Here is a 20,003-nt window from a genome sequence, read left to right on the forward strand (position 1 = left end):
TTGTAGTTATACATGTGTGTCTATATTTGTACACAAGATATCTAAAAAATTTATGTTTAAAATTCATTTTTATTTTAATTCAGATATATGGAGGATGCATACATACTGATTTATACCTATCCTTCCTCAGAGAGAGAGAGAGCATCCATTTTCGTGTGATGGATGAAATGCTTCTATATCTTTGTTGTACACTTTCAATTTTTGAAATGTGTACTTGAAGTCAACTATTCTAATTTATCAAAGTAAAGAAGAGCTCTGATTTAAAATGGTAAAAGTAGTTTTTCTGCTTTAAATGACTAGACTATCATTCAAATTGACATCCATAGTCAGCTTCAGACAGAATGACTATCATCCAGTTAATAATGTCATTGAAAAGGTTACTGATACTATCTATTAGTAACACTTTGATTCCTGATTTTTAATATAGGAATTTGCAGAAACTAATTGTGTGAAATTCATATTCTAGTTCAAAGAACAAAAGTTCTCAATTTGTTAACATCAATAATGTTAAAATAAAAACTTTCATGATTTTCTCAAGGTAAGTGATGATCACTGTGAATTATACATAACAGATAAATACTAATGTAACTATTAAGTAATAGATTGGTTTTTGAATTGTACCAGGAGTTTGAATTTCAGACTAATAAACATCAAGAATATGGTGCCAGTGGGTTTCAGGTTTTAAACATATGTAGGTACCAAGATATATCATAAGATAAACAGACCCATAGTATTCATCTGACATCGAATGTAATTAATTACATTTTATTCATCTGGATATGCATGTAATTAATTAAATTTCATTCATCTGGATATGCATATAGTTGTTACATTTTATTTATCTGGATAGTCATGTAATTATTATTATATTTTATTCATCTGGATATGCATGTAATTATTACTTTTCATTCATCTGGACGTGCATGTAATTATTACATTTTTATTTATGTGGATATGCATGTAATTGATTACATTTTATTCATCTGGATATGTATGTAATCAATTACATTTTGTTATCTGAATATGCATGTAATTAATTAAATTTTATTCATCTGGATATGCATGTAATCATTATATTGTATTCATTTGCTTATACATGTAATTACATTTCATTCATCTGGATATGCATGCAATTAATAACATTTCATTCATCTTGATATGCTTGTAATTAATTACATTTTATTCATTTGGATATGCATGTAATTAATTACATTTTATTCATCTGGATATGCATGTAATTTATTATATTTCATTTATCAGGATATGCTTGGAATTACATTTCATTTACCTGGATAAGCATGTAGTTATTACATTTTATTTATCTGGCTATGCATGTAATTACATTTTATTTATCTGGATATACATATAGTTATTACATTTTATTCATTTGGATATGCACATAATCAATTACATTTTATTTATCTGGATATGCATGTAATTAATTACATTTTATTCATCTGGATATGCATGTAAATACATTTTATTATTTGGATATGCATAGCAATAACTTCAAGAGGAAGGACACATGCATATTTGACAATTACTTTTACTGTTTAAAAACCTAATAATAATTTGGTGAAACTATAGCCATGTTCATACATTGTCACTGATACTTTAATTTACAATACCCTTTATTTACTGACATGTTCTATTTCAGCACAGGAAAGCATCCAATTTGACATGACAGATGAGAGGTTCTTGGCTATTGTTTTTGGAACTGTTGCTGTTATTCTTGTCATTCTCATTGTCATAATTGTCATCAGCCTGTCAAGGAGAAGACCAGAAGGGTAATAATAAAACTGATAACATCTTTCAAGTAAGATAGCATTACTTCGTTACATAATTTTACAGGTTGGGCTTGTTACATGTATAACCATTGAAACTGCAAAGTTGGTCCAGTTAATTGAGTTAATTAATTAGAAAAGAATTTAATAATTAATAATTAATGTTATTTTGAGGACAAAAATATAAAAGCACCAATTAGTTGAGCTTAACCTCAAAGAACCATGACAGATTATTAATGATTCTAGTTGTTTGTTGTTAGCAATTCAAGTTACTGATGTGTTTTTAGGATGTGCTTTATACAGTTTCCATTCTCTTTTTATTCAAGACATTTATTTACCAGGAGACAAATGGTTATTTCTTTAACTTTGTGAAGGCAAACATAATTTAGGGGCAAGCAAGTTGTGTTGTTGTTGTTGTTGGGTTTAACGCCATTTTTCAGCACATGATCGGCTATGCATGGCGGCCAGTATTAATGGTGGAGGAAGAACTCTGGAAAACCCCAGGAAGAACCAGCGACCCACGAGAACCTACTGGCAAGCTTTCTCACATACCCACATTGGTCGAATCCTAGATTCGAACCCACGCAGACAGAGGTGAGATGGCAGTGATCTGTAATGGAGTACGCTTTAGACCACTCGGCCAGAGCAAGTTGTAGTCTGCATATGTATTTATATTAATTCTATCATAATTCCAAGGTGTGAGCAGGTGATACGGCCATAGAACCCGACCGTGTTATAGACTGAACCGTGTTATAGGCAACCAGGTCAGTTAGCTGAAGAAAATGATGCATGTACCCCAGAAAATGTGCGGGGGGCGGGGTGTGTGGCGGTGTAGGTAGTAAATGTGGGCAGTAAAATACATGCTTCATTGGCACAGTTACCATCTTAAATCAATGCATATTAAATGAGAAATACACCTGTAGTGAAAACAGAGAAAGCATTTATAATATTTTACTTTATTTAGAGAACCACAGATTGGTACATACAGGTATATATATATATTCATGTCTAATGTATAGCATGAATAAAGTATCAACACTGTGTACTTACTGCGAATCTCATCACATACATTGAATCCACAATACAAGTAATTCCTTCAAAAATATGCACACAGAGGTTTAAAATATTCAATAATTTTGTCACAGGTCATATTGGTCTGAATTCAGTGGAAAAACGTAGCACAATCATGCAACGAATGATGAAGCAAATTTACTTTTCAGTACGTCCCAAGTCAGTAAAAGTTAGTTGTGTTTTAAGTCCCTGTTGGTAGTGTTTGTAAGCATAAACTTTTTCCATGCAAAAAGGAAACTTTCATGGCAGAGTAAACATGTTCAGTCACGATGAAAAATGCATAAATCTCATTTTATTTAAATTTGGTACTGACTTCCTTTGAAGAAAGTTTCTTTGTTTTTATTGGGGATTGTAGTTAGCTTTGTTTGATGAAGGATGCATTTGTTATTGAAGTCACTGCTAAAGAACAGCTTTGGAGAACCAAACAAATGCCAGCGTCTTACTGTGGCGGCAACATCAAATAATTGTATTGCCTGATTGAGACTGATTTTTTTTCCTTTTGCTAAATACGTTTTCATAATCGGTGCTTCAAAGGTAATCTGTTTTCTTTGAAATTTCAGCAAACTAATTTTTTATCTGGGTACATTTTAAAAAAGGAATTGGCTGTTGTTTGGTTGATTCTAGTTACTGTTTTTACTGTTCCAACATGTAAGATGTGTTTTTTACTATACGTTTGTAGTAGCAGTGATGCTGCCTTCCACGCATGCATCAGAAATTCAACAAAGGGTCAAAGGACAATAATTAATTACTAGCGAGCAGCTACAAATCCAACGAAAAATAGATTATGAGATAATGCCTCATCCGGTTGATCTCCGCAACGAGAAATGTCAACAACAAAAAAAGCGGAATCTCACAACATACAGTACTCATGCTAGATGTCAACATAAGTGGATTATGATATAACAATGCACTTTTAAGATGGTTTGTCAATATGGACAAAGAATTTATGTAACAATAGATAAATTTCAGTGCATTTTATATTACGTTTGTGGCTTCCTTTCATTTGGCCTCTGAATTTCTCCACTCCAAGCCAATGGTTGTATATACAAGTTTAAACATCCAATAATTAAAAAATCACCAGATGGTATATTTTGTCGCCAAAAGGAAATGGCAATCACTGTTGCCGACATTGGTGAAGCTCTACTTGATCCCAGAAACTTTTTACAAGCTACTTTTTGTACTTTTAAGAAGAAAAAACTATTTTTTTTTGTGAATGAGAAAAATACATATAAAATTTCAGGAGCCATGCCATGATTGTCTTTTATTATTCATGTGCAATCTCTACCCCAAAATGATAATAAACTGCTTAAATTTTTTTGATACTTTTAACACATTAACCCCTGGAGGTTTTTGTCGTTTTCACCTGAAATTCGAGTAGGAAACACATTTTGAAAGCTATTTCTGAATGCATCCGAAAAAAACACCAAATCCCAGGTGATCTTTCAATAATATACTGCCTAGTTGTGTTAGAAACATCATTTTTCATTGGCTATTTGGCTCGTGCATGAGCAGAAGGGTAAAAGTTGGAGTTCTTGTTTGTTTTTTGGGGTTTTTTTGGTGCTAAATGGACCCATTATTTTTGTATCGAGACCACTCTATATTCCAAATGCCCATCTTATCCTATTTTTTGCAAAGGTTCATCTGTCTGTTTGCAGTTTAGACCAGTTTGCCTTAGATCTGAGACCAAAAAATCTAAAATCCAGACACAAAATCAGATCCTGACCACAAGCCAATTTTGGATAGAAAAAAATCAATTCCAAAAATTGAGGTTTTTTCCTTTATATTTTGTAGTGCAACTAGAAATTCCAGATTATTTGGTATCATTGTAGAGCTACATCTGTCTACCTTTCTATAATACCAACACTATAGTGTTATCATGCATGACCATGACGCTACAGAGCTCGGCAGTAGGCTACTACCTCCTACCTCCTGCCACATTAACTCGTCGCTAGGGGTTAATGTGTTAAGAAATAATTCTCTTTTTCATGCACAAGAAAAATAAACTTACATAAAATTTTAGGAGTCACACTACAACCATGCTATATTTGAATTTGTGTTATGACAGAGCGTGCTATAGCGGTGTTTCATTGTATTGTGATATTCTCCATCTATCTGTCTGTTCATAATTCTTGCCACCTTCAAAATCACATGTGAAAATTTATCAGACTTGATACGCTGGAGATGTGTTGTCCACGTGATAACTATCATTGAGAGGGCATAGATTTTTTAAAAATCTGTCATGGGAGTCCATAGGAGAAGGGACAAAAATTACAATTGCTGTCATATTGTTTAAATATATTGTTGTCTAGCACTCTACATACAGTCATTACAGGAGGACATGTAGTACATGTAAAGGATTACACCAAATGGGTCATAGATTGGGGTGGAGGGGGGTGGAATGCTATTGTAATAATAAAAAGCTTGATGATCAGCCATGGTGAGAACCACAGAAGTAGCTATTTGCATCAATGTATTTTTGATATAAACATATCTCTTTCAGTCCCTAGTTACAAGGAACTGAAACTAGTTATTGTAGACTAGAATGGAAAGTAAAAACATCCATACATTTTAATTTAATAATGCCTGAATACATTAAAACTTGCAGTCCTTTTTTTGCTTTGGAATTGTTCTTCAGCATTATTCTTTTGGTAAAATTTGGCTCAAGTACATTATTCTGCCCAGTAATACATTCAAGTGTCTGTTGTCATTTTCTACCCTACAAGTTTTATTTAATGTACATGGTAATGTAAATTTAGTGCTTCATTTATTATATTTTCCAATAGCATTAGTGGCTGTGAAACTAGAGAAGCTGTTTGATTATTTATAGTGCTTAGACTGATGATGCTTACATGATGTCTGCAGCTGTTCTCTGACAACTTGGTGTTCTGGCTTAGTATTTATCACATAGCAACTAAACATGAACATAACAGACAAGACTAACCATGAAAAGGACAGAACTGTAAATAAAAACTAACAAGTTCACCCAACTTAAAATGTTGAAAACAAGTAATGATTAACAAGGAAATGTTTAATCTATTTGTTGGTGTTTGTGTTATAGGCATCTATACTTGCCAAGTTCAGAGTAAATTGTCCATTCATAAGTTAATTTTAATATTTAATGATGGTGAGTTCATCAGTGAATTTCCTCTTATGTTTTGGGATTGCCTCATCCCAAGGGATTACTTAAACAAGAATAGACTGAGGAAGCCTAAGTTACAAGAGCTAGTTATAGCAAGCAGAATACATCAGAGAGCCAGAATGAGGTGCAGAATACCTCTGAAAGCTGTGTTGAAGTGTGGAATGCATCAAAAAGCACTCTTAATATGCAGAATACATCTCAAAGACATTTTGAGGTACTGTCAGCTTAATAAAGTCACAAACTAAGTTGTAGGAAAGGGAATACTTCAGAAAGCCTTGTTGAGGTGTGGAATACATCAGAAAAGCCATGTCGAGGTGCGGAATACATCAGAAAGCCATTTTGAGGTGTGGAATACATCAAAAAGCCATGTTGCGGTGTGAAATACATAAGAAAGCCATACTGAGGTGCGGAATACATCAGAAAGCCATGTTGAGGTGTGGAATACATTAGAAAGCCATGTTCAGCAGTGGAATGCATCGAAAGCCATGTTAAGGTGTGGAATACATTAGAAAGCCATTTTGAGCTATGGAATACGTCAGAAAATCATGTTGAGGGGTGGAGTACATCAGAAAGCCATGTTGAGATGTGGACTACATCAAAAAGCCATTTTGAGGTGTGGAATACATCAGAAAGCCATGTTCAGCAGTGGAATGCATCGAAAGCCATGTTAAGGTGTGGAATACATCAAAAAGCCATGTTGAAGTATGGAATACATCAGAAAGACATGTTGAGGTGTGGAATACATAAGAAAAACCATGTTGAGGCATGGAATACATCAGAAAGCCATGTTGAGACATGGAATACATCAGAAAGCCATGTTGAGGTGTGGAATACATCAGAAAGCCATGTTGAAGTGTGGAATACATCAGAAAGCCATGTTCAGCGGTGGAATGCATCGAAAGCCATGTTAAGGTGTCAAATACATCAGAACACCATGCTGAGGTACCGAATACATCAGAAAGTCATGTTGAGGGGTTGAATACATCAGAAAGCCATGTTGAGGTGTGGAATACATCAAAAAGCCATGTTGAGGTACCGAATACATCAGAAAGTCATGTTGAGGGGTTGAATACATCAGAAAGCCATGTTGAGGTGTGGAATACATCAAAAAGCCATGTTGAGGTGTGGAATACATCAAAAAGCCATGTTGAGGTGTGGAATACATCGAAAAGCCATGTTGAGGTGTGGAATATATCAGAAAGCCATGTTGAGGTGTGGAATAAATCAAAAAGCCATGTTGAGGTGTGGAATGCATCAGAAAGTCATGTTGAGGGATTGAGTACATCAAAAAGCCATGTTGAGGTGTGGAATACATCAAAAAGCCATGTTGAGGTGTGGAATATATCAGAAAGCCATGTTCAGAGGTGGAATGCATTGAAAGCCGTGTTAAGGTGTGGAATACATCAGAAAGCCATGTTGAGGTACGGAATACATCAGAAAGTCATGTTGAGGTGTGGAATACATCAAAAAGCCATGTTGAGATGTGGAATACATCAAAAAGCATTGTTGAGGTGTGGAATACATCAGAAGTCCATGTTGATGTTTGGAATACATCAGAAAGCCATGTTGAGGTGTGGAAAACATCAAAAAGCCATGTTGAGGTGTGGAATACATCAGAAAGCTATGTTGAGTGTGGAATACATCAGAAAGCCATGTTGAGGTGTGGAAAACATCAAAAAGCCATGTTGAGGTGCGGAATACATCAGAAAGCCATGTTGAGGTGTGGAATACATCAGAAAGCCATGTTCAGCGGTGGAATGCATTGAAAGCCATGTTAAGGTGTCAAATACATCAGAAAGCCATGTTGAGGTACCGAATACATCAGAAAGTCATGTTGAGGGGTTGAATACATCAGAAAGCCATGTTGAGGTGTGGAATACATCAAAAAGCCATGTTGAGGTGTGGAATACATCAAAAAGCCATGTTGAGGTGTGGAATACATTGAAAAGCCATGTTGAGATGTGGAATACATCAGAAAGCCATGTTGAGGTGTGGAATACATCAAAAAGCCATGTTGAGGTGTGGAATATCAGAAAGCCATGTTGAGGTGTGGAATACATCAAAAGCCATGTTGAGGTGTGGAATACATCAGAAAGCTATGTTGAGTGTGGAATACATCAGAAAGCCATGTTGAGGTGTGGAAAACATCAAAAAGCCATGTTGAGGTGCGGAATACATCAGAAAGCCATGTTGAGGTGTGGAATACATCAGAAAGCCATGTTCAGCGGTGGAATGCATTGAAAGCCATGTTAAGGTGTCAAATACATCAGAAAGCCATGTTGAGGTGTGGAATACATCAGAAAGCCATGTTGAGGTGTGGAAAACATCAAAAAGCCATGTTGAGGTGCGGAATACATCAGAAAGCCATGTTGAGGTGTGGAATACATCAGAAAGCCATGTTCAGCGGTGGAATGCATTGAAAGCCATGTTAAGGTGTCAAATACATCAGAAAGCCATGTTGAGGGGTTGAATACATCAGAAAGCCATGTTGAGGTGTGGAATACATCAAAAAGCCATGTTGAGGTGTGGAATACATCAAAAAGCCATGTTGAGGTGTGGAATACATCAAAAAGCCATGTTGAGGTGTGGAATACATCAGAAAGCCATGTTGAGGTGCGGAATACATCGAAAAGCCATGTTGAGGTGTGGAATATCAGAAAGCCATGTTGAGGTGTGGAATACATCAAAAAGCCATGTTGAGGTGTGGAATGCATCAGAAAGTCATGTTGAGGGATGGAGTACATCAAAAAGCCATGTTGAGGTGTGGAATACATCAAAAAGCCATGTTGAGGTGTGGAATACATCAGAAAGCCATGTTCAGAGGTGGAATGCATTGAAAGCCGTGTTAAGGTGTGGAATACATCAGAAAGCCATGTTGAGGTACGGAATACATCAGAAAGTCATGTTGAGGTGTGGGATACATCAAAAAGCCATGTTGAGGTGTGGAATACATCAGAAAGCCATGTTGAGGTGTGGAATACATCAGAAGTCCATGTTGAGGTGTGGAATACATCAGAAAACCATGTTGAGGTGTGGAAAACATCAAAAAGCTATATTGAGGTGTGGAATACATCAAAAAGCCATGTTGAGGTGTGGAATACATCAGAAAGCCATGTTGAGGTGCAGAAAACATCAAAAAGCCATGTTGAGGTGTGGAATACATCAGAAAGCCATGTTGAGATCCGGAATACATCAGAAAACCAAGTAGATGTGCTGCTTGCTTATCAGAACAACTATAAATAGAAATACATAATAAGAAGCATCAGTAAGCTCTAAAGTTAAATGGGAGTGTCAACTATGTTCAGTATAACTAGTTGGCAATGTTCCTTTTTTCTCCTCCTGGAGAAAAGCATTTGTGCAGGACATAATGCATTCAAGTTGAATAATGTCAGACTGAGAACTTAATGGAACTTCAAGGTGGAAAAACTTGTATCTGTCATTTGTTTGAATAGAGGAAAAGATACACCTACATTCATTCATTCTTAAGTCGCTTACTGTTTGTGCTGTGTTGGTAAAATTTATTTGCAAAAATTTCTCAATTGTTTGTACTTTGTCACAGAAGAAATCTGCAAACATGTCCAGAAGGTCGACTGGAGAGAAGGTAGTTGGAATTGGTGATAGTATAAATAATAGTGTGCAGTGACATTTCGATCAATGAAAATGTCATTAATGCCTACTTGAGGGAGCAGTTTCATAAATAAATACCAAATAAGTAAGTTTATTCTATCAAGTGAAATTCGTGTGTTCTATCTTTTAGTTCGGCTTAAGTGTAATGATCATAATACAATGTGCCCAGTTGTATTTAAACATGAAATATATCAATCTACTCTATATGTCAGCAAGCATTTCTGTGAGAACCTGATTGCCGATGATGTTTCGATACCTGATTTGTGCAAGTAATTGTTGTATAGTTGCTTTGAATTAAAAGCTGACGTCCTTGTATTACCACGTTAATTATGTCTTTTGTATCAAATATAGGGGGTAGGGTAATTGAAAAGTTAAAAGGCATGCAAATCTAACCTGTGTAAGAGGTAGCAGCCCCAGCAGTGTCAGGTCAGCTCATTTCAAGTGATTAGTCACTGTTATAATTCTTTTGTGAATGTAATATAATTAAATTATCTTCATTTAACGTACTCATTCACAAAAGTGATCAAAGAAAGAAAGACATCCAAGCCAAATGAATACTGGATGAAATAAAATTCTGGTTCACTTATACATTTTATTAATGAGAAGCTATTGTCAGAGTTTGTATTGTTGTTAACTTGTAATTCCTGAATTGGCACTTAGATATTTCCTCACAGTTGACAAGTTTCACTATTACTTGCAACGAAATTGTGGCATCAGTATTTTACTAATCAAACAATTTTTAAAAAAATGATTTTTGATGTTGACAGCTGTTTCAGGAACCAAATGTTCAGTTCTGTTTTAATAAAAGGTATCTTGTTTGTTTGTAAATTTGAATCAGTAGATAGTCTGATTCCCTGTTTGTTATTTTGTCCTTGCATTGCATTCCACACTGGAAGAGGCAAAGCAGTAAGGGAACCAGACTTCTCAAAAGCAACATAAAGCAGTGATGTAATACACAGTGTTTTCGCATACACATGGAGGATTGCTTAAACCAGCTGCAATAATGTTAATGATCTCTCACTGGTTGGGCATCTTGAAAACAAATATCATTTTTTTGTAAAAACAAATAACTTCATTAGAAAAAGTGACAATTATTCCCAATGCGATTTTAAATGTATTCAGCCATTGAACAGACCAGTTTGTCCCACCACCCCCAGCAGTTTTCTCATTGTTCAGCAAGGATGGCATCATTTCATATTGTTATGGAGGTCCCTTGATAACTCGCATCTTGCTTATAGTGTGGTCTTTGTTTTTGGACCCTTTTATGTGCATGTTATCTAGGGACAGGTGTACTTAGCTTTTTCTTCCAGCTAAAGTTTATATGTGATTATAGGGCAGGTGACAAGTGGTTAAGGACAGACAAGACACCTGTACTTACTGCTTACTTCATCGATTAATATTCCTTTGCATGCAGAGTAGTAGTATCCATATTTTAATGGGTTTTTTTAAAAGCAGTTTCTAAGCTGTAACCCTATTTATGGTCAATCTCCAGGAGGTAGGGAGAGACTTAGGGAGCTAATACTGGTTGCATAATTGACCTGGCCTTTTCATTCTAAGAAGGCGTATATGTGGTACTTGATGATTCGAAGGTTGTGATCAGGGCTTGGGTTCCCAGAAGATAAAGACAGACACAGGGGCAAGACCCGGGAGTAGTGTTGGTTTAAAAAACAATTTTTCATCTTACTTTTGTAATATTTCAAAGATAAATTCAAAGCATGCATTATAGCCATTGTGCATTGAACTCTATCAAAATATTTAGATAATGTGACCTTTGACATCATCCCCCACCCCTGGACACTTGGGTGGGATTCACTTTGCAGAAAAAAGGAAAGAAATCCAGACTATCTCAGTATTCAGTGTAGCATGTATTACTGAATTCCACAGGTAATTGTAGAGTATAGGTATGCAAAAATTCTAACAATGGGCTCATCCCACTTCCAGGTTTGTTATGTCTTGCATTCTTTCTCCACAATTGGTAAGACAGAAATTAAATGCCTGATAGATCAAGGTATACAGGAATACATAGGTTACTTTTTTATGTTGTTAGTATAAAGAACTTTAACACAGATTGTACAGCATGCACTTCTAAACAGTTTCCTTCCGGTAAACAATTTGTGGCTTGAACATTCACCTTTGTTAGCTTTCTAGTGCTCACTTGATATTGTTGTAATTTAGGACTTATTGTAAACTGTAAACTTCTGTAGAGGTGGTACAGTACATCTCACCAACATTTAAAATATGCCTTTTTTGGACAAATTAGTTAAATTCTGCTAAATATACTTCCTTTTAAAGATGTTAATACATTTTCATTTTTTTTTACAGCTGCAGTAATTTATGCAGGCAAAGAACTACATATGACACAAGTGAAGGTAAAGCATGATCTCTTGTAAGGAAATACTATAAATTCCCTCATGATACAGGATTCCTCCGACTAAATATGTGCACTTTCTATTGAACTGGCTTTAAACTTAGGGTAGGCAGGTCTTTATTTCAAAAACATATATATTTAAAGTGATTCTTTTGTAACAAAAAATTTTACCATGGGAGGAAAGAAGTACTAGGATCGGCAGTGCGAAACAGGGTTGGTCAGCCAACTGGAAACACGCATATTTGTTTTTGGCATAATGCAGTTCAAAGGAGTCATAAAAGTGAGGAGTGTTATACTGAGGGATGTTCCAACAAGGCTGTCATGATAATGCATATAAATGACAATATGATATTTATTGGGTTTTTATGATAATGCATACAGACAATAATAGGATATATACTGGGATGTCATGATAATGCATATAAATGACTATGATATTTATTAGGCTGTCATGATAATACATTCAAACAATAATATGATATATACTGGGCTGTCATAATAATGCATACAAACAATATGATATTTACTGGGCTGTCATAGTAATGGATATAAACAATAATATATTTACTTGGCTGTCATGATAATGCATATAAATGACAATATATTTATTGGGCTGTCATGATAATGCATAATGCATACAAAACAATAATATACATACTAGACTGTCATGATAATGCATATAAACATTATGATATTTACTGGGCTGTCTTGATAATGCATACAAACAATAATAATATATTTACTGGGCTGTTGTGATAATGCATATAAACAACAATAGTATATTTACTTGGTTATGAAAGCAGTACAGTGGTATATTTTTTTAAAAGGTGCATAGTCTCAGAACAGTATGTAAAATGTACACAGAAATCAATAAATGTATTAAACTAAAGCAATTAATTCATTATACCTGTGAAAGATTAAATCTCACCACATGAGCAAGTTTATTGGTATACAGATATTTCATGTCAGATATATTGATTCGCTCAAGTCAGTTATTTTGAGTACTGTTATAAAAAGCTAAGTTTGATTAATATTGTTTTCTTTTTGTTGTACACAAATACCATTATCTCTCGTAGATGTTACAATACTGGATATTACTAAAGACTTGTGTTAGACAATCTTAAGAATTTGTCTGCCAGTACAGTTAGGATCAGAGTAATATATCAAAATAGATTGCACTGATGTGACATGAGTAGATATTAGAATGAATTGGTATGGTTTCAAGAACTAATACTGTCTTTTTGAAGTGAAAGAGAGAATTCATAGGTTTCAAAAGATGAGTAAAAAAATTCTGTCTATAGAACAGTTTGAACAGCTGTTTTTTTTAAAGATGATCTCTCATTTGGCTGAGGTGAAAACTTGGACTTTATCCTTTTTGAAATATCAGCTTTATGACCTTGTTTCAAGTGATGACCATATTATATGCCTCATTAATGTTCTTATCATCTAATTTAAAGGTGTCTCTAAAAAAAAATCAACACGCTTATGTAGATAATTTAAATGTGGTGACTTGAATTTTATATCAAAATCATGGCATGTTGAGTGGCAAAGACCAATTCGTTCAGTGTATGAAATGAGGTAAGGATGACAACAAACAGTAGTAAATTACATGACCAAAAAAAACATATACCTTTATCATTTCTCTTTTTGCATTTCTGTCAAAGGCTTCTATTTGAAAGATAGAATGATATTGAAATCTTTCTTTTATTTGGTTAGTCTTAAAAAATCTTTCTTGTCAAAAGTTCAGTTTTAAAATAAATGTTTTTGGTCCTGGGGACTTGAAATGTGTTTCCTCAGATGCAGTTTTTTAATTGATTATGGTACATTTGTTTTAATTCAATTTCGGTGTGCTTTTTTTGCCCATATTTTATTCCAAGATGCCTTTTACAGCTACACAGACTTGGCACAATCTAAAATCTTACAGAGTTAAATGAATAATTTTAAGTTGGATCGATTCTAACTCATGCTAACTTAGATCCATTCTTTTTAATTTCAGCAATTAGTTACGCACAATTTTGATGTACAGTAATTTATAGGAAGTTCATTGTTTCAGATTGTCTTTAATTGTTTATCAGTAAAACTGTAAAATAAACATCTTAATGAAGTAATATTAAAGATCACTGTGTCAGGTTATCAGATTCATTCTTTATTAAACAAGGTATTACAAATTCAGCTTGATCTAAAAGTCACCAGCTCTAGTTTACACATTGTTTCTTTGTCAGACATTCAGTAGAAGCATCATTGACTAAACTTGTTACATCTCCTGAAGCTATACTGCTCACAGTTAAATGGTTAAATAGGGATGGAGAAAGGCAGCTCAGTTTTTTTGCGAACACTGGACAAATGTCAAAAATTGGCTTCTCTGTAATGGTTTTTGTTATTCTAAAGGATCTTTTAAAAAATGTATTGGCAAGCTCATATATTCCAGCATATAACAACAGTAAGTATCAGTCTTGGTGTTACTGTTTGAAAATGCACTACTCAAGATGTCAGAGTGTAAGAAAAACAATGACAAAATTGCAACACAAGTAAGAAAGCTAGAGCTTTTAGTAGAAAAGTGGACAGAGCTATTCCCTTGGTTGAGATATGACAGCAGCCTCAGTGCCAAAATTTTTAAACTGCCAAAACTATCATCAAAAAACTTTGTATTGCATAGTCCCACAAAGTTTAGGAAATCGGCATCTTTGGAGCATGCTGCATGTAATGTCATGTAAGATGAGTAAAAGCCAAAAATATAACTAAGGGCAACAAGCTGGTGACATTGTTAGATAAAGCATTATTCACTTTTTTCATACTTAGAGTGACAGGGACATTATGAAAAATTCATTGGAACATAACTTGTCATCATTCAAAATCATGTTTTTGCTGCAATATCTTTGCACCATCTTTTGAAAAAAAGCACCCATAGTTGGTGTTTGCTGGCAAGAAATTTGCCATTCATTAAAATAAAGGAAAGTGTTTTAAATTGCTGAGAGCCAAGTACATCGGAGGTAAATCCAATTTTCCTCACTGAGTTTCTTTCAGCAGTGCGTGATAGCGGTCACTGCAACTGAAGTGTTTGTCATGTGGCAGTGACTTGCAGGTCAAAGCAGAAATGCATGTGCAGATTTTTCATGCAAATGTATGTGATACATTATTGGACCATGAAATTTTTAATCCATTCATTATATTTGAGCCTTGCACTTGTCTTGAAAATGCTAGTAATGACCACATGGACACTTTGATTGGTCATTACAGTTAGCCAAGAGTTAACAGCAATTTCAGTCATCAGTGCTGATGTCAAGTAAAGTAGGTGGTGGGGAGGGGATTCTCAGATACAACAACTATTGAGGACTGTCAGTAATTCATACTGACAAAAACTAATTTCATTGAATGGATTGAACCCAAATGTGATTCATTTGATGGAAACTTCACAAGTACTGTAAGTGTGGAATTTTGCACCTGAGACTTTGATTAGAATAAAACTGTGGTACAGGCCGAGTGCTGGCACTCATGACTAACTGATAAGAATATATCTTCTTGATGTCGATACAAAGGACTTTGATCCCATGCTGTCTGTCACAAAGTGGTAGGGAAATTGAAACCGACTTCTGTATCAACAGAGAATGCTTTTGCCAAACTGATACACTTTGGTAGGTAAATCGAAAGAGACATCTGTATCAATAGAGATAATTCTTTAGTCAAATTGATGCACTTTGAGTGAATTTACCTTAATGCAGATGTGGTTACATTACAGTTGATAACAAGAACTATATATATATATATATATATATATATATATATATATATATATATATATATATATATATATATATATATATATACACTGTTTGCTCTTTAAAAAATATGTGCACACAAAACTGTTGTGAGGAAGTCTACAGCAAATCATAAGGATAAACTTGTAGTTTGCTGCTGCCATCTGGTGAGACCTAATGATGGGTTGAAACATTTTCTTGGATGAATAAATATTGCAAACTGGAGATGTGTGTGTGTGTGTGTGCCTAAGAAATACATCAAAATGTCTCTGGTTGCACTCAGGAGTATTCAAAATAGTTTATGGGAAAATTTGAAAAGAGTTTTCTTTATTAGTCAGTCACATTCAAAAAGAACATATTTACTAATTAATGACCTTAATTACTTAAACATTTGAAAGATCTACCTATGACAGGCCTGTAATACAGTGGAACCTGTCTTGAAAGACCACACCTTCTTCCAAAAACATAATGGTCTCTCACGACAGGTCATTACACTATATAATCAAGAAATCTGTATATGGAGAACCTTGTCTCTCAAGACAAGTGGTCTCTCAAGTTAGGTTTTACTGTAATTTAGGGAGGCTTTCTGAGAGATGTGTGAAGACTAGTCATTTTGAAAATGTCAGTAAAACTAATTCTTTGTTTAAATGGAAGAGTTTCAAATCAAATGGGATGTGTTGTATTTTTATATGCTTCAGCCTTCATTTGAAGTTTATGGTGTTGTAAGATTAATGTTTTGTCTGTCAATCCATCTGTCTATTCTGGATTCTGTACAAAAACTTTACAACTAACTCACAGACCTTGACCCAAAACTTTCTAGACAACTTCCATATGGAAAAGGAAGAAGCACTGTGACCTTTCGACTTTACCTTTCCATCTTACAAGCAATAGGGTTAGGAATGAAAACCATTGGGAATATATTTGATAGATGGAGTAGAAAACCAGTTGTCTTTAATGGAGTCTAGGGTCTTTCTGACCTCGACTTCGGTTATGCATGTAATAGTGCATGTAATAGCATTATATGGCGCATTAGTATAATAGTGACTGTATGGTGCCAACTAAAAGATAATGTTTGAAAAATATAAAAAGAAGAATTATGCAAAAACCCTTGGAGATGAACCATCACAGATAAACATAAACATGAAATACAAGATAAAATATAACAGTAAAAATGGAAAAATTCTCTAAAAGGTATACAAAATTGCAGATGTAGGTAACATTTAAAATTTGTTATGTAAGCCTATACCACAGAATCTGTTGCATACTCTCTTCCCATATGAACAGGTCCATTTCAGAGTTTGGTGCTGTCATATGGTGTGTAACTAAAGTTATTTTACAGAATCCTTTTCCTTGGCCCATGCTGCATACAGTACATATTGTGTCATGTGTACCATTTATGTTCATGACCCATGCTTCATAACAGTACATATTGTGCCATTTATACCATATTCGTGACCCACACGGCATAGAGTACATTTTGTGCCATCTGTACCATTTATGTTTGTGGCCCACACTGCATACAGTACATATTGTGTCATGTGTACCATTCATATTTATGGCCCATGCTGCTTACAGTACATATTTTGCCATATGTACCATTAATATTTGTGGCCCATGCTGCATATAGTACATATTGTGCCATGTATACCATATTCATGGCTCACACTGCATTGCAGTATATTTTGTGCCATATACACCATTGAATCCATATTTGTGGCCCATGCTGCATGCAGTACATATTGTTCCATGTAAACCATATTCATGGCCCACACTGCATACAGTACATATTGTGCCATATATACCATTCATATTTGTGGCCTACACTGACTGCATACAGTACATATTGTGCCATTATGTACTACATGTATTCATATTCGCAGTGTTTCCCTTTACATACATTTGTGCATTAGGGATGCATGCTGGAGAAAATTCATGCACGCTTTTTGTTCCTGTGCATTTTTTTGACACAAAGGATTTGCATAATGCGATCAGGATTTATTTAATATCCAATGCTTTGGATGAGGAATGGCATCGTGTATCCTTCAATCATTGGCATAGACTGGTTCCCTGCTTGTTTGCTTCCTGTATTGCATTCCTTTATTCGTATAGCATAGTTTAAGAAACAGGCAACCAGACTAGCATAGGCAATGTTATGATGGAGTAGCTTCCCTTAATCTTGCGAGCTCTCACGTGATTTCCATTGAGCTCAGCAAGATATTGTCTAGATATTTAACCTCAATGCTTGTTGCACTAGAAAGTGATCTCCAGGTTAAAAGGGCATGCACTAAGAATCATTAGCAAAGAAAGTGAAAGAAGCGGAACACAAAAAGCAACTGTGGATCTAACTTTAATGAAAAATGGAGAAAATAATTCCCTTGACTGGATACAGCACATCCATCAGGATTACCAGTGTGACTTCTGATCACGTGATTGTGAAGACTGCAAAAGTGAATAATCCGTTCATGACAGGGTTTAAGAGATCTGGAGAATACACTATAAACCAAGACATTCTTTCACAACAAAGAAATCAGTAAACTTGCTGAAACAAATGTGTTATTTGGAATACAAAGTCAGGACTCATTGCAGATTTTGTTGGTTTTTAACTTTGCTGCAATAAAAGAAGGATCTTAAAGTTCAAGTGTAACTTAAAGAAAGAAGATGAATCATTAGCCTCCTTGAATTTTTGATAAGTGTGTTCTAGTATGAAGTACAGTGAAACTGATGATAGTACACATTTTATGTAAATTAACTGACATTTAGTTAAAAAGATTTATTTGGCTTTTTCTAGTGGCTTATTTGTAATGTGTTGGTCTATAATATTGCTACAAAAATATTATAAGGAGATTGTTAAAAGTGCAACTTTAAAAGAAAAATGAACTTATAAAATTACTCTTTGAACAGACAATGTGTTTGTTTGTTAATTGTGCATGTTGGTTTATTTTTATGTTTAGTTTTAGAGAGAGTGAGAGTGTTGTCCAAGTTGCAATATTCTATTTCAAGCTGAAAAAGTACAGGTCAGATGAAAATTTGTCAGTACATTTTTTGACCCCCACATTTTTTATTTGACCCCAAGTTTTGACACCAAGGGGATTTTTTTAACCTTCATATCCTGGGGGCTACACTGTATTCCTGGCCTACACTGCATACCATTCATAATTCTATAAATCATCTAATTGTGAACATTACAGTTGTGTCTGCATCTGTCTGGAATATGTTTATTATTTATGCAAAATATTATTGCCATGGTTTGATCCACAGTCTACTCTAGAATATATAATTGTGAGATCTACGCTGAAAATGTACAGAAAAATCAACAATGTTCAAGAAAATCGTGTATAATATTTTCAAGACTTTTGCTAATCCTTTGAAATTCTCTCTTTTATCAAATGATGGAGTAAATTTACCTCCTAAATGTTCAATTCATGATTATCAACTATGATTCAGTTTTGGAAAATATTTTTGCACACATCTAGTTGATTGGTTACTGATTAAACTATCATTCATTTGAGTAACTAAGCACGGAAAACTGTACCTTTACATGCATCTGTCATATTGAAATGTGATGGAACCAGATAAACCTTGATGTTCTGACTGGTTTCTTGATGACATTAGTCTACCCAAGCCTTGATGTTCTGACTGGTTTCTTGATGACATTAGTCTACCGATGCCTTGATGTTCTGACTGCTTTCTTGATGACATTAGTCTACCGAAGCCTTGGTGTTCTGACTGCTTTCTTGATGACATTAGTCTACTGAAGCCTTGATGTTCTGACTGGTTTCTTGATGACATTAATCTACCGAAGCCTTGATATTCTGACTGGTTTCTTGATGACATTAGTCTACTGAAGCCTTGATATTCTGACTGGTTTCTTGATGACATTAATCTACCAAAGCCTTGATATTCTGACTGGTTTCTTGATGACATTAGGCTACTGAAGCCTTGATATTCTGACTGGTTTCTTGATGACATTAGTCTACTGAAGCCTTGATGTTCTGACTGGTTTCTTGATGACATTAGTCTACTGAAGCCTTGATATTCTGACTGGTTTCTTGATGACATTAATCTACCAAAGCCTTGATATTCTGACTGGTTTCTTGATGACATTAGGCTACTGAAGCCTTGATATTCTGACTGGTTTCTTGAACACATTAGTCTTCCGAAGCCTTGATGTTCTGACTGGTTTCTTGATGACATTAGTCTACTGAAGCCTTGATGTTCTGACTGGTTTCTTGATGACATTAGTCTACTGAAGCCTTGAT

The 20,003-nt window shown here is 34.7% G+C and overlaps 2 protein-coding genes across 3 annotated transcripts in view; one reads left to right on the top strand and one right to left on the bottom strand.

Moving 5' to 3' along the window:
- The window catches only part of LOC149782629 (uncharacterized), a 122,283-nt gene that overhangs the window by 92,365 nt on the left and 9,915 nt on the right, over positions 1-20,003 (top strand). For both annotated transcript variants that reach the window (XM_089934112.1, XM_089934113.1), the window contains 2 exons: positions 1,658-1,787; positions 11,944-11,990. In XM_089934112.1, the coding sequence (XP_089790238.1) occupies positions 1,658-1,787; positions 11,944-11,990 (177 nt within the window). The remainder of the gene's footprint in view (positions 1-1,657; positions 1,788-11,943; positions 11,991-20,003) is intronic.
- Positions 1-20,003, bottom strand: part of LOC149782630 (uncharacterized protein F13E9.13, mitochondrial-like) — a 69,557-nt gene that overhangs the window by 4,501 nt on the left and 45,053 nt on the right. The gene's annotated exons all lie outside the window — the stretch shown is intronic.

Source organism: Sinohyriopsis cumingii, chromosome 15 (assembly GCF_028554795.1).
Source record: "Sinohyriopsis cumingii isolate HCF-2022 chromosome 15, ASM2855479v2, whole genome shotgun sequence".
Lineage (NCBI taxonomy): Eukaryota > Metazoa > Mollusca > Bivalvia > Unionida > Unionidae > Sinohyriopsis > Sinohyriopsis cumingii.